Source organism: Agelaius phoeniceus, chromosome 19 (assembly GCF_051311805.1).
Source record: "Agelaius phoeniceus isolate bAgePho1 chromosome 19, bAgePho1.hap1, whole genome shotgun sequence".
Taxonomy (NCBI): domain Eukaryota; kingdom Metazoa; phylum Chordata; class Aves; order Passeriformes; family Icteridae; genus Agelaius; species Agelaius phoeniceus.
In genome coordinates, this window is record NC_135283.1 from 5149855 (window position 1) to 5164936 (window position 15082).

General features: G+C 51.6%; 1 protein-coding gene across 1 annotated transcript in view; it reads right to left on the reverse strand.

The window, feature by feature from the left end:
- MYO15B (myosin XVB) overlaps positions 1-15082 on the reverse strand; it is a 42068-nt gene that overhangs the window by 1735 nt on the left and 25251 nt on the right. The window contains exons 33-59 of the mRNA XM_077188503.1: positions 14427-14648; positions 13845-13941; positions 13298-13468; positions 12862-13051; positions 12656-12746; positions 11908-12115; positions 10353-10468; positions 9711-9770; positions 9402-9477; positions 8200-8318; positions 7870-7988; positions 7324-7465; positions 7092-7203; positions 6595-6755; positions 6220-6332; positions 6043-6106; positions 5732-5804; positions 5305-5381; positions 4850-4926; positions 4143-4273; positions 3116-3210; positions 2762-2839; positions 2511-2619; positions 2039-2187; positions 1567-1694; positions 695-828; positions 79-212 (exon numbers count right to left, since the gene is read on the reverse strand). Of these exons, the coding sequence (XP_077044618.1) occupies positions 79-212; positions 695-828; positions 1567-1694; positions 2039-2187; positions 2511-2619; positions 2762-2839; positions 3116-3210; positions 4143-4273; positions 4850-4926; positions 5305-5381; positions 5732-5804; positions 6043-6106; positions 6220-6332; positions 6595-6755; positions 7092-7203; positions 7324-7465; positions 7870-7988; positions 8200-8318; positions 9402-9477; positions 9711-9770; positions 10353-10468; positions 11908-12115; positions 12656-12746; positions 12862-13051; positions 13298-13468; positions 13845-13941; positions 14427-14648 (3246 nt within the window). The remainder of the gene's footprint in view (positions 1-78; positions 213-694; positions 829-1566; positions 1695-2038; positions 2188-2510; positions 2620-2761; positions 2840-3115; positions 3211-4142; positions 4274-4849; positions 4927-5304; positions 5382-5731; positions 5805-6042; positions 6107-6219; positions 6333-6594; positions 6756-7091; positions 7204-7323; positions 7466-7869; positions 7989-8199; positions 8319-9401; positions 9478-9710; positions 9771-10352; positions 10469-11907; positions 12116-12655; positions 12747-12861; positions 13052-13297; positions 13469-13844; positions 13942-14426; positions 14649-15082) is intronic.

Sequence of the window (15082 nt, forward strand, 5' to 3'; positions counted from 1 at the left end):
ATGTCCAGCCTCTTCCTTCACAAGTTCTTCTAAAGTCACAATTCATATCTGACAGACAAGTGGGATTGTCTGGCATACCTGGGTGGTGCCATCCACCACAATGATCTCCTCCTTGTTCACACCAAAGAAACAGGGCACAGGGATCGTTTCATCACTGATTCTCTCCACTGTGAAGATGGAGTAGCCAAAGAAAGGCAATTTCATCACGTGCTCTAGGAGAGAGCAGAAAGTGGCCTGAGGACAGCAGCTTTCAGCCAGCAATTTACTGCACCAGCCTGGGGTGGTCAAAGCTGCCAGTGTTCCCAAGATTTACTATATTAAAAAGTAATGTTGACAACTTCTGCCTCCCTCCCTGGCTTCTGAGACTCAATTCTCAGCGGCCTGAGTTGATGCCCTGTCCTTTTCTGACTGGAAAACAGACATGCAGCCAGAATATCAATTAAAACACAGCTTGTACAGAGCTCTGAAAATCCACTGCAGACCCCTACAAGAGATGGAATTTTACCATGATCACCATGCTTGGGAACAAGATCTAATCCACAGTGAGGAGCTGTCAGGGAATTCCATTCTCATGGCTCATTCCAGGCTCCAAGAATCATCAACAACCTTATGAATTGTCCCAAAAGTGCATTCAGAGCAGCTTCCAGAAGCTGAAACAGCATAGGAACTGAGGCAGATGTGGATGTCTCCTCACCTATGAACTGGACTTTTGCATCCTGTGGCTGGAGGGGCTGCCTTGTTCTCAGCAGTGTGGCCATATGGCTGTGCAGAGCCTTGGGGCTGATGGAGGCCTGCAGGCTCTTGGGAGTGTATTCCTTCAGCTCTTCCCTGTGCCAAAAAACAGATTCTAATTCACCCTTGCCAGATAAAATCAAACATCAGCATGGGGATTAAGGGGAAGGAGGGGATGGAGCAACAATTTTCCATTGTATATCTGGGAATGAGGGTGAAGGGGGAGAGGAAGAGCACAGCAGGTGATGTCTGCTTTGGGTAAGGTGGAAGGAACCATCAGAGACAGTGAGACCATCCTTGTCCACAGAGAATTCAGCTGTGCACCACTGACCAGGGCATGGAGAGAAATCCCTCCTTTCTGGAGGACAGCAGGAGCTCCTCAGTGCCCAGCAGGGTTATGCCATTTTCCTGCTGCTGGTGCTTTAAGGGGATCTGATGGAGGCATTACCTCAACTCCAAGTCAAAATGCATAAGAGAAGGAAGGAGTGGCAAAGTACAGCTTGGAACTGCAGGACTGAAAGTTTCCAGTATCCAGGGACAATTTTGTTCCCTTTGGGCATCTCACTACAGATTTCAGGTGTCCAGGGTTGAAACCTCTGACACTTGTGAGAGAGAACAAAGGAGGATTCACCCAAACCATGAGCTCATGCCCTTCCTTCTTGGTGTTACAAATCCATGGCAATCAAATGAAATGACCATGGCACTGTCATGACCCTCTGTGTTCTCCAGAACTGGATATTTCTTAATTATTCAGAGAGGACTTGCAGGTACCTGCCCCTAACCCCTGTGGTGCCTATGGCCATCACAGAGAGATCCCCTCTGCCACAGACATACCTGGAGGGAGCAGAGCTCTGCTGCTCCACTTTGGCCCAGTGCTGGAGCATTGCCAAAAGGCCCACCTGCATCTCCATTTCTTTATTCTGGTTCAGCAGGATCCTCCCATTCAGGTAATCCCACAGCACCTGAGGGACAGCACAGCAAAGAGGCCTTTGTTAAAGCTGCCAGAGGGTACAGGCAAGTCTGGGCAGTGCCAGGCTGCACAGACCCACATCCTGCCTTGCTGATAATGCAAAACAAAGGCTCTCTGAGCTCAGGAAGAGTCTGGGGAGCTGCACAATGTGAGGAACAGCACTGCTCCAGGCTAAGGCCACAGGCACAGAGCCCTCCTGGCATTCATAGCTTCAGTGCTCAGTCACTCCCAGAAACAGCACACAAAGCCCTCCTGCTTTTTCAGCCCCCTTGGGACATTCCTGTGGGCTGGGACACCACCTCTGTGCCTGCTAGGGAGGGTCCTGCTCTTGCTTACCTGTCCATAATGGACATCTGTGTAAACTTGGTTGTCAAAGTGCAGAGGTGTCCTCCAGATGAGCCTGCGTAAGGTCACAGTGACCAGCTTGTCTTCCAGCAGGTAATCATGGAGATACTCCTCCAGTTTTATTGGCCTCACCATTTTACCTACATGACACAGGGAGAGGTCATCCATCCTTCTTGGGGGAGAGGCTGGGACTGGAGCCTTCCTGCACACCTCAGTTCCACCCTGCCCTGAGACTCCAACCCTCAGCCATTCCAAAGGGACACAGAACCCCACACCTCTTTCAGGAACAAGCAACACAGCCCCCGGGGAGGATCAATCCTTAACCCTAATACAGAGGGAAACTGCTTAAGAGGACCCTCCCAGGAGGCAGCATGGGTGGAGGAACTATTCCAAGCAGGAGCTGTGATGTTCCTTTTTGCAGAGGCTGCTGGAAGAGAGAAGCTCCATGCTGGTCTCTACTTGCCGAGATTTTTGTCGTCAATCCTGACAGCAAAGAGAACAAAGTCCAGTGTTTCTTGCTGTTCACCTATTCCCATCTGCTCACAGATCTCCTGCAAGAGCTCCTTGGCCACCTGAAGCAAGGAGAGAAGGAAATGAATACCCTGACCAGGCAAGCCCAAGAGGAGGCAGACACATTCCTCCTTGTCAGATAAGGGATTTCTCTGCTGTGGCTCAGAGTCCAGACCACTGAAGGAACTCCCAGCTCGAACTCACAGTGAATGTCCTGATCCTGGTGAGGTACTCCAGGCCTCCAGGCATCAGCACCACCAGCCGGCGGGCGCCGTGTCCCTTCTGCAGAGGACAGTGTCAGGCAGGCAGACATGCAGGGTCCCATCAGCCCTACATGTCTGTCCCTCTCCTTCCCCATCCCTGCTGCCACTGCTTGCCCACAGCACCTGCCTCCTCCCTGCCCACTCCATGGCCTGCACCTCCCAAGCTCCTTCCATGCACACGCTCCATTTCCTCTCCTGAAACACCAACTGCCCCTGTCACACTGCACATGGCACCTCCAAAGCCTCTTCCCTGTCCTCCTTGCCAGCCCCCACCCCACTTCCCTGCCCCCCATACCAGCAGTGCCTCCATCTCCACAGGGAAAGGGAGGTGCCGGCGGCCCCCGTACAGGAAGTTTTTGCGCAGGTCGCTCTGGCAGATCTTGGCTATATCTGGAGGGAAAGGAGAAAGCTCCATGTGCTGAGCCAAACAGAGAACTAAACATGGTGTCCTGTGATGTTGGGTCATCCTGGCTGGGTTGAATTTAACCCCTTGTCTTAGGTTGCAAGATGTGCTGGGGGTGTGTATTCTATCACCATCTGTCAGAGCTGGGGCAGTTCTCTTCTGTTCATTGGGAGTTTTCTTTATCACAACCAATCCTCCCTCCAGGAGATCTCTGCTGTCCATGGCCACTGAGTGTCCCTGCAGGGCTGATCCAATTCCATCATCCCATGGGGAGATGCTGCATTGCCCAGGGCAGGAGCCAAGCATTCCTACCTGGATCCAATCTGAGCCTGGCACAGCACAGCAGCCTTTGCCCAGTGCATTGCCAGAGGAGCAGCTTCTGCTGCCCTGCATGGCCAGAGGGAGCCCAGGCCCATCTGCAGCAGCCCTGGAGCTGCAGAGGAAAACTCCCCCCTTGTGCAGGATCCCTGCTCCAGCAGAGCCACAGCTGGCACTGCAGGAGGGCTGAGCCCCCATGGGATGGGGCTGTGCCACCCCTGACACACAGGGGGACAGGGCATGGTCTGACTCTGGCAGTGTGGGTTTGTATTACTGCATTTCTATTTTTTTCCCCAGTAAAGGACTGTTATTCCTACTCCCTACTCCTATATCTTTGCCTGAGAGCCCTTTAAATTCAAAATTATAATAATTCAGAGGGAGGGGGTTTACATTTTCTATTTCAAGGGAGGCTCCTACCTTCCTTAGCAGATACCTGTCTGTTCAAACCAAGACACCCCTGGTCACTGCTAGGAGAGCAAAGAGACTTGACCTCACCTCCCACCCTGCCAGGACACATCCAAACATGACAGTGTTGGGACAGAAGAATGACAGGATGGGGGGATTAGATCTGGAATATGTGCTTTACAGGACACAGTCTTACCATGGTGGGTGCTGGATGGATCACTGCTGGCCAGCTGCAGGAACTTGGTGGCATAGGGCATGAGGATTTTGGAAGGCAGGAAGTACCCAGTGAGCAGGTTTAGGAGCAACCAGCCCCGCAGCTCGCTCTCCCTGTGGATCAGAAAGGACTGTTGGGCACCTTGGGACAAGACAATTCCTGCTCTGAGCAGCTCAACGTGAGCCTGTGCCCTTCTGAACACCTCTGGCAGCTGGCAGAAAAGGAGGTGTCAGCCCTTGGTCAGAGGTTTCTTGTGCTGAGTAAGAGATTGATTCAGTTATTCCAACAGGAAGCAAAGAAAGGGAACAGTGAAGGCCACTCTGATGCCACTACTGCCACCTCCCAGGGCAGTGTGGGGCCAAGCCAGTCCTTGACTGGTGTTCATCAATTCCCCAAGGCTGGGAGGAGGAAATCAGGGCTCTGAGTACACCACGAGCAGGAGCCACCAGGAATGTTTACTGGTGCCCAGATAGATCAGCAGCCAGAAATATAAGGAAAAATATCTACTAAAGTGAAAATGCCAGACCCAGTGACTGGCAACATTTCCTGAGTGCTCAGCAGGAGCTTCAGCAGGAGCAGCTGGGGACAACCCATCATGAGGGGACACCCTCCCCCCGGCCTGGTGTCCCTGCAGCAGATGGCTCCTCTCCAGCTGTGCACACACAGGAGCTGCCAGGGCTGGTACTCACTGCTGAGGGTTGTGGGTGACCTGTTTGATGACCTGGCAGTAGATCTCATCGTGCAAATTCTCCTTCTCCTTGCACAGCTGCAGCCAGAGAGGAGAAAACAGCATCAGAGAGGGGATGAGAGCATCAGAGACATCCCCAGGTCATCCTTGTGCCTTTCCTCTTCCAGCTTCCGAGCTCTGCCAGTTTGGCTTAAAGTTTGGGCTTTGCAGCCTCTGGTCTCCAGTGCTATTTAGGCTCAAAGGAGGACAGAGCAGAGGCAGGTTGTGCTCTCCTCCAGACAGTGATATCCAGGGAAACCATTTACATGCAAACCCTCCCCACGGTCTGTTTCATCTCCCTTCCTCATGTAGGAGGTGCCATTATGGCTCTCCCTGCTCTTTTCCTTCCCAGCCAAAGGTCTTGGCCCTCCATTCCCGTTGGTGCTTCTGCACTTTTCCCAGGGGAAGCTCACAAACCTGAAGAATTTCATAGATGCATTGGACCTCAGCCTGGTGCTTGTGTTTTGGCTGATCTCCCATGAACCTCATCAGTGCTGCAAAGCAAAGCCTGGCCTTTAGTCTGAGCAGGGGTGGTTCTGCCATGGGGCTGGCAGTGGGCAAGCAAATGTCCTGAAAACTTCTCTGCTGTTACAAGGCTTGCACTGGATAAGAGGATTCAGCCCAAAGCCCAGGCAGAGTGTTCTGGGACATCTGGCACTCAAGGCAAGGCCCCTTTTGCTGGAAGCTTTCAGCAAGCACACAGGGGATTATGAACTCAGAAATGCCTTGGAAGGGGCCCTCCTCACCCAGTGTCCCCTCCCACTGAGCCCCCCAATGTCTGTGTGTGCCCACCCTGACCACCCCACTCCCCCTCTGCAGTGCTGTGTCCCAGGGAGCTCCTTACTCTGGAAGTTCTTTACTGCCAGCTCATTCAGCTCACTGTCGGAGTAGCGGAGCAGAGACGCCTGGATTGGGACCTGCAGGGCCAGAACACGGGGACAGAGCAGGGCTGTGGGTCACACAGGGCTGTGCTCTGCAGGCTGCACCACACACTTGAGCTGCCAGGACCCCACAGGCAGCACCAAAGAGTGGGGGACACCTAAACTTGTCCAGAGACTGCAGCCAAGGACCCTTTCCTTGTTCATGTGGGGACAAAGCCAGAGGCAGGGCTGGTGCTGGGATCTGGCTGGGGCCAGGGGCAGAGGCTGAGCTCACCTTGGTATGCTGCACCAGCTCAGCCACATTCTTCTTCTCAGCAGATGTCCCCTTCAGGCCCTGCCTAGACAGAGGAGAGGAAACATGTCCAAGAGAGTCCAAGAAACACCCCCAGAAAGAGCCTGGGGTTTGTCAGGCTACCCAGGTCCTGTGTGGGAAGGAGCTCAGGCTACTCACAGGGACTGAGCCTCTCGGAAGTAGGCGGTGGCAAAGTCAGTCATGGTGTAATGGTCACCAGCGGGCACTAACATGGTGCTGGTGGCTTCTGGTGTCAGGCTGAGGACAGAACTCTGCAGGAACACCACCAAACCTACCCTAAAACATCAGCTGAGGAACTGCAGTGTGTATTCTCAGCTGCCAGGCCTCATGTGTGTGTGGTGCCTCCTCTCCAACACTGTGATGGATTTGAGTGTCTCATCTGCAAAGACTAAGCCCTCATCATCTCCCCTGTGCCCTCAGAGGTCAGACACTACCAGAGCCATGGATCCACCCTGGCAGCTCCCACTGAACCCAGCCATGTCCCCTGGGTGTCCCTCCCCAAGGACTGCTCACCTCCCTGCTGGTGTTCCTGCTCTCTGGGGGAGCTCTCGTGCTCTTCCTCTGCTCCCCCCGTCTGTCCATGCTGCTGCTGAGGTAGTCAATGGCAGGAGCCAGCTGCACCAGGCTGGTGGGGAAGAGACCACAGCGGCCACCCGTGGAGCCAAACTGCCACCCTGGAAAAGCAACAGAGAAAGGGTCAGGAACCAGGGCAGCTGCCAAGAGAAGCAAGCAATGAAGCTCTCTGCTGGCAAAGGAGAGCATGAGACTCACCAGGTTTTCCTGCATCCTAAGGAAAAATACACACACACACACACACACACACACACACACACATATATATATATATAAATAAAACATATATTCCTATAACTGAGGCAACAGGGACAGGGCTTGTCTGGCAGAGCTGGAGGCTGATGATGCCAGCCCACCCTGTATTTCTCTGGTTCTGGGCACCATGGATCCAGCAGGCCCTTGGTCCTGGTCCTGCCAATCCCAACACTCCCCCTCACCTGGTTCCACGCCCTGCATGGGCAGCAGCTCGATGAGGTCACCCTTGTTGAAGCTGAGCAGGCTCTTGTCATCCACGATGTAGCTGCGCAGGGCCACCACATAGTTGGTGTCCTGGGGAAAGGCCATGGCCAGGTCAGAGCTCATCCTAAGGATCATGGCACCCCATGGACAATCTCTGTTTCATCTGGAAAACCACCTTCATTCCCTACTGCCCTCCAGCTGCTGCCTCACCTGCCTCAGCTCCTGCATGAAGAGCTCCACCATGGCCTTGATGCACGGAGCCTTCGGAGAGTGCAGGATGAGCTGCTCTGTCTTCAGGGAGAACTCCAGGGAATTGCTGCCTTTCATCTCCACTGACAGTACCTCTGCAAAGCTGGGAACACAAGCCAGCATGCTCAGGCTCCTTCTGCCAGAGCTTGGGATGCAGAACGTGGGGATGGGAGCCCATTCCAAGGACTGGGAATGGAGACATGCCTCAACATTCTCCATGTTGGCCTTCCTCCTGCTGCTCATGGCTTTCACCCTGAGGAGCTCCCTGTGATGGCACACGGAGCTGATTCACCCCCAGCTCTCACTTGTTGCAAGCAAAGCTCAAGGTAGGAAGGAAAAGGAAAAGCCAGACTCATTAAAAGGAGGGTCAGTGAGTCACAGCTGGCCTAGGATAGTCCTAGAGAGCACAGCACAGCTCAGAATCTTCAGCTGCTCCATTCAGTTTGCCTCCAACACCCTGCCAGACACAAACTGTCCTCCTGCAGCAGCCAGGGCCCTTTTGCTCACCAGTAGCTGCGTAGGATCTTGAGGTGCTCAGGATGGTATCCAGCTGCTTTCTCCACCTTCAGCAGCCTCATGCCCCGGTGAGAAACACCCAGGAGCTGCACACCACTTCCCTTTTCACCCTGTAAGGGAAGTGCAGCACAGAGAACCAAAGGCTCCATCCCACCTGCACAGGTGGCACCAGGGAAAGGAGGTGTCACACAAAAGGTGTGAAACCCTGCAGGGTATGGAAGGTACAGAATCACTGCAGTGTGTCCAGGCAGGGGACAGAAAGAGTGAACTGGAGCCACAGCTAAAGCAAGCCCAGGGTCTGGTGAGAGAATCAAGACTCACCTGAACTGGGAAAAGGCGGGAGAAATAGTTGGCCCAGTTGTCCCGAGCAGCCACTACAATCCTCTTCTTTATCCCCTCCTCCTGGATGGACTGGGCATTGCTGCCAACGCGGAACTCCACTGCAGGGATACAGAACAGTTACTTGTTTAGAAAGACAAAGGTGGCCAAGTCTCCCTCTTCCCAGGGATTCTTTCCCAGCAGTCCCTCTGTGCTCACAGCACAGCAAACTGTGGAAACCCAGGGCACTGGGAATATTTCTTTGTCTGCTCTGGGGTGCCCTGACCCCCAGGGCAGCACTGACTTTGACCCTCATTCATGGAGAAAGTTTCCCAGACTTCAAGATAACTAGAATCCACAAAAGTGTGAAATAGAGAGTAGTGTAGGTGTATCACTTGGTGATAAATTTAGGTTTGGGGATTTTTAGTGTGTTGTGGACGGAAGCAAGATGGAGGGCACAGGGTGTCATCCTGGGTTTCTTCTTCATGCTTCTTCCTCCTTCTTCTTCATGGGTTTGGGTGGCATTTTGTAATTGGGCAGAAAAGTCCTCACTGGGGGCTCTTTGGGATCAGTATTGGGTTAAAAGGGAAAATAATCCAGGTGTCAATTCTTAATTGGATAGTTTAGTCTTAAAAGACCTTGTACCAAGAGACTGTTGGCCATCTTGTGCCTTCTAATGAAAAGCTGCTGAACTCACAGTAATGAGACTGTTTTACTGATAAGAGATAATAAACACCTGAGTCCGAACATAAATTACTGTCTCAAGTGCCTTCAATCCAGACCCAGAAAAACCCAAAAAAGACCCAGACTGGTACCCCCACAGCAAACCACATGCAGAGGGGAAAGGACACTTGCACCCGTCTACTACTGGTTTCCATCCCTCTCTCCATGAAGATCATGTCAGAGATGACAGTTGAAATTTGAAACAAATCAAAATCCTATTCTTGGCTTCAGTTTCTTCTCCCCACAAAAAACATTTCAGAACTAAGGTTTTCTGGCTCACAGAAATTTTGAGGGCCATTTGGAATAAACAAACATTCCTACACTGCACTTTACAAGTGTGCTTTCCTGCTGCAGTGACAAACATTTCTCCTCTGCCCTTAGTACTGACTGAAAGGGTTGGAGGCCAGTTTTTCATTCCAGAGCAGAAGCTGGGATGGGCACAGAGGGGAAGGGGGGGTTAACCAGATGGGGCTGTTAATTACTCAGCAGATCTTTCATCTTGCGCTTCTCCTCCCTGGAGATCCGAAAGTTGGACTCAGAGAAGGTGTCACGGATGATCTGCAGAGCAAGGGAACAGAGAGGCTTCCATTGCAAAAGCCACATCTGGCTGTGCTGGAGCATCTGAGGCTGCTAAACTGAGTCTCAGAGAGGAGTGAACAGGGACTGGATGGATCTGGGGAAGAGACTTGCACTGCTGGGGATGGAGAAGTGAAGGTGACTCATGCAATGTAATTATGGAGTGTTTTGTCCCCAGAGACACAATTGGCCTTGAGCCACACTCCAGTGCTTACCTGTTCACACAGCAAGTTCAGACAGTAAGGGTGGCTGAAATTTTCTTTGGGGTAAAACACCTGCAAGAGGAGGGCAATAGTGGTGTTACAGATATTGCAGAAGCAGCTCCCAGGGATGTTTTGCAATCCATATGCCCTTCTGCCAGGGAGAAGTGAGTTCATCTCCAGGCACAGGCAGGAAGGAGACACTGAATGTAAACAGAAGGACCAGGAGTGAAGGACCAAAACCTCGCTGGTCAGGCAGCCCCGTCCCGTTTGTGTCTGTATATAAACTGCTGGCGCACAGTCAGACCAAGGGATGAACCCTGGTGAGTTTAGCACATTCTCCAATACTTGATTTTAAGCACATTTGTACTGTTTTAACAGGAAAGCACCAGGCAACAACAAATTCAGTTCTAGATGTCTCAGTGCTCTACAGAGGGAGGAAAGGACAGGTAGAGAAACTGAGACACAAGTGTCAGTAAGGCAGAGCAGGACCCGGATTCCCCATGACATGATCCCCTGCCTCCAACTCCTGTGTCTGGGATCCCAGAATTATCTTTGTGCTCTTATCTTACACTGAGTGCCTGTGACCAAATAAACCCATTTTAACCAGAGATGGGATGAGCTCCCCCCAGCCAATCCTCAGCTCAGGAACTGAACCTCTTTGCGCAGAAAAATTTTCCAGGCAGGGTCGACATAGGAAAAGCTGACACTGGTGGTGAGCTTGTACAACTGGGTCTTGATCCCATCATCACCTGCCACTGTCACAGCAGAGTCTGTGTGGGGAGAAAAAGCAGTGAAGATGGGCTATGAGGGTTACAAGGTCCTTTCCACCCACCGAAGACCTGCCAGGAGAAAGGGGACAGTTCCTGATGGAATATTCCTGTCAGGGAATCTCCTGAAGGTCAGTGACCAGCTCATGTGAGCACAAACCAGTCATTCCCAGAATTTCTGGTAGCATTTACACTTCCACTGTCTAGCCACAAAGTTCATTGCTAAGAACAGAAACACTCCAGGCATGGGGAGCACTCAGCCTCCCACACGAAACACTCCCCCAGCGCTTGAGGTTGGAGACACAGGTGTCACTTTGTGTCATTATAAACAGGCTGCTAAAGCTTTCAGAGGGACATAAAAGTTCTCTCCTGAGCTTGGAGGCTTCAAGGTTCTGGTACAGGGCACCCAAAACTAGCACCAGATTCTCTCTCTGCAGATGTGTTAAAGACAGACTCAGTCTGAAGGCGACTGCTCAAACTTCTCCCTTTATGAGGTAGTAATGTCTTCATTTAAGCACTTCAAACTTTCAAAACTTCAGAGTTCATAGACAAATAATGTTGTAATTCCCATACTTCAGCTGTTTCTATATCCCTATTCCAAAGCATGAAGAATTTTTTCAGGCTAATCCAGTTACTCTGATTTAGATTTCACAGGACTTCCTCAAGAATAATTTTTGAAGAGAGGAGGAGCTAACAGGGAAATCCTTTTATAGCAGGGAAGTTGCTGCAGGATGGAGTCCTTTAGTAATGTGTTTGACTGACTGTTCCTTGCAGCTTATGAAATGTGATGCTGATGAGAATTTTAAACAGCTTGAAATACCTTGGTACAGGTATCCAATGTATAAAATGAATTCAGGCTCACACTGAAATTCAGAGGCAAAACTAAGACTGAATAACACTTCCAAACTACTGCTGATAAGTATTAGCTCTACTTTTTTAAAATGGGCAGCATCCAAACACTCTTTATGTGTCCAAGGTCTCCCAGGCTCAGCCTCCCTCTGAGAAACGTTCCCTACTCCTCAGTCTGTCTCTAAGATCCCTCCAGAGGGAAAGGTGAAAGACCTGGCTTCCCATTGCTCCCTGGTCTAAAGTCCACCCACTAATTGCTCCTTTGATAATTATGCTGCAGGCAAACAATAAAAGTATTGTGGGCTGGACCTTGATAAAGCTGTAGCCCAAGGACCTTTCTATTTTTAGCTGCATTTTTCAGAAGGGAAGAGTTAAGAGCTGGGAAGTGCCACGCTGGTTTCTGGGCCAGGCTGGAACTGTGACATCTCTGATTGCTCAGAGATGAGATTGCAACACCTCCCTGGTGTCACACAGCTCAGTCCCTGCCACACTGCCTGGTGCCAGGACCTGTGCCATGACCCTCCTGGGCTGATTCCAGCCCCATCTCCTCCCTGCCCTGCTACAAATCCCACATGGGTGAAACCAATACTCACCCTTCCCCGGGGGCTCCTGCCTGTCTTGGTCCTCAGGTGTTGGTGAGGGAAGGGGGGGACCATGAGGGGTCTGGGCAGCTGAGGGGGCACCCTCTGGTTTGAAGATGGACAGGAGGGGCAGCTGCTTTTCCTTGATAGAGCTGGAAGCTGGGCCTGGCTTGGGCTTGACAGGTGGAGGTATTTTCTTCTCCTGTGGCACAGGAGATGGCTGCAAGACAAAAAAAACCCTTTGAGCCAGTCTTTTCCTGCATTCCTGGGCTCTGTCCTGACACTGCTGTTCTAAATGATCCTGGGGCAGCAGCCCACCCCAGGGGCAAGATCTGTGTGAACAGCCCACCACTGCCTTTAGATCAACACAAATTCTACAAAGAGATGATCAACCAAACCCAGAGGACCAAGTATTTGAGATCAAAGCCTCCAGTTTGGAAAGGAAGAAATGAGGCTAACAAGCCAAAGCCTTGGTGCCAAACACGGAGAACATGAGTTGCTTGCTTCCACATCAGCCTTTAGCATCTGACAATAGGAATTGCTGCTCCAGAGCCTTTTCTTCAAGACCTCAGATGACTTTACAGACTGGAACCAGTCTAGGGTGGGCAGGACTGTGGTGTGAGCTCCCAGCTATTTCACAACCCAACCAGAAATCACCTGGCTGCTACTGCAGCACCAGGGAGATCCCAGCCTGCTGGAAATGGGGTGGACAGGCTCTCTCTGCTGAGCTCCTGAAGTAACCAGAGAGCAAAGAACTCACGGATCGTTGAGGTGAGGGGTTCATCATTCCCAGCTTGGCCAGAGCCTCATTTTTGGGGTCGTTTTTCTTTATAAATGGCCTGGATACTCTCCTGCAAGAGAACATGGAACAGCATTAGGGGGTTTGGGCACAATGGAGCCACTGGCAGAGCTGAGATAGAGTGCCCCCATGTCCCTCCTGCCCACAGGGGGATCCCACACTCTCACCTGCTGGGCTGGATGGGCTGGGGCTCAGGGGCTGGTCTGCTCTGGTACATTTTGATGATGTTCCCAATCTCGTGGCTGGGTGCAGGACGCTTCTCAGGGCCTGAAGGCTTCACTACAGGTGGCTCCCTCTTTGGTTTTGGTGTCTCCTTTTTTGGCTTAGGCACAGGAGGTGGCAGAGGGGAAGCAGGAGCTGTTGGGGTGACAGCTTTAATCAAGAGACCAGCAAAGACACAGGAGAAATCCCTTTATCTCACTTGACCTTCCCTTCCTTTCCCTCTGATGCTGACTGGCATGGACATTCCTCTTTCCTCTCCTGTCAAGATGCAGAATCTCAGAAGAGTCAGATCCTTTCCTCCTCTCCCTAAATGCTGGCCTGATGTTCCTGGAAAGGTCTTCCTTGTCAACCTGCTTGAGTCTGCACTGCACAACATCTTACCTGGCTCTGGTTCAGGGACAGGCTTCTCTTCTTTCCTCTTCTCCAGCTCCTCTTTTTGACTCTTCTCCAGCTCCTCTTTTTTTTCCTCCTCCTCCTCTGTTGGCTGGGGTTTTGCTGGAGGAGTCCAGGTTTTGCTAGGTCTGACTTTCTTCACTCGGATGTGCTGCTCTCCTGCATAGAAAGGGGGACTTGAGCTAATCTAACCCACACCAAAACCTGGCACTGATGGCACAGTTCTCACTCTTGCCTCAGTCAGCTAAAACCTCTTTTCTAGAGTGAGGGAGAGTGTTCCAGTCACATGCCCAGAGATTTATAGAAAACTGCCCCCACTACAGCTCACAATCTGAATTGGAGCTAGCTGAACACGAACCCCAAACTCCTGCACACACATCACCAGCAGCTCCTGAACAGGAACCCCAAACTCCTGCACACATATCACCAGCAGCTCCTGCAGGGATTAGCTGGATTCCAGACAGGGAGACAAGAACACCTAGACATGCCAGGAAGGTGTTTAGATGAGTGAAATCCCAGAGTAGCAGATACTCACCCATCTTCTGGAAGTACTCTCTCTTCTGCTGGAAGGTTTCCCGAGGACAATCATCATCCTCACTGCTGAAGAACTCCTCTTCCACATAGTCATAATCCTGCAGACAGTGCACAGCTTGTTTAGTTAGCACCAGCCAGCAGTACCTCTGCAGTGCCCTTCAGCTCAGGAGTGATTTTGTCTCAAACTGTTCTGATCTAGAACCTCTCCACATCCAGGAGTGTCCCAATAAGTCAGTTTCTAACACAAGGAACCCTCAGCCAAGCACAGAGAAGGGGGATTATGTTAGAGGCCCAAAACACCTTGCTGGATGATAAAGATCTCAGAGTAATTAATTCTCCTGTGGAAAAATTCAGCTTAGCTGGAAATGAATTGGCCAACCCTGCAGCCAAACCTCCACAGAGCAAAAGACACTGAGGTTTGATCCTTAGAGACTCAGCAAGCAGAGTTTGAAAGGTCTCAGTATCATCAGGAACCACAAATCTCTGCTCTCCTCTCTGCCAAACCATGGCCACACATGCATGGACACAGAGCAAACACCAAACACAAGTTCAAACCAAATCCACCACTGCTTGTTTCTCATACCAGCTCTTTTGCCTTAGCTGGTGGCTCTGGAGACCTTGATGGTTCTGCAGCAGCCTGGCTGCTGGGAGGCTTCTTGGGTTTTGGGAGAGTGGCTGGGGCTGAGGCTTGTGCTGGGCTGGAGACTCTTGGCCTGGAGTTCTCAAGAGACTTTTGCTGCTTCTGCAGCTCCTGCTGCTGCTGCTGCTGGGAAATGCTCATGGCTTGAAGAGTCATCTGCTGGGCCTGGGGAAGGAATTGCAATGTCCATGAGCTCTAGGCTGCACAAACCCAGCCATCAGTCACAGCCTGTCCTGTTTCTTCACTGTTAATCAATCCCAAAACATCCACACAGTGCATGGCAACTTTCCCAGTGTGTGCACAAGGCATGCCCAGGGAATCTTCTCCCACCTGGCCAAGGATGCAGAGCTCCTAACACCCCCCAAAGGCTCAGCTGTCAGCTGGGACTGCCCTGCACTCACAGGGCTTTGCACAGAAAGCTGCAGACCTGCATCTGTAGCAAATCCCAGCTTAAAACCCCATGGGAATTACAGCTGAATCTCCTCAGGCCTGCTCCTGTCTCTGCACCTCACTCACTGATGGTGCCTCGGTGTCCCCATGGACACAAAGGGGCAAAAAGAGGGTTCCCAGTTTTGCAGCCTTAAATAATGCCCACTTTA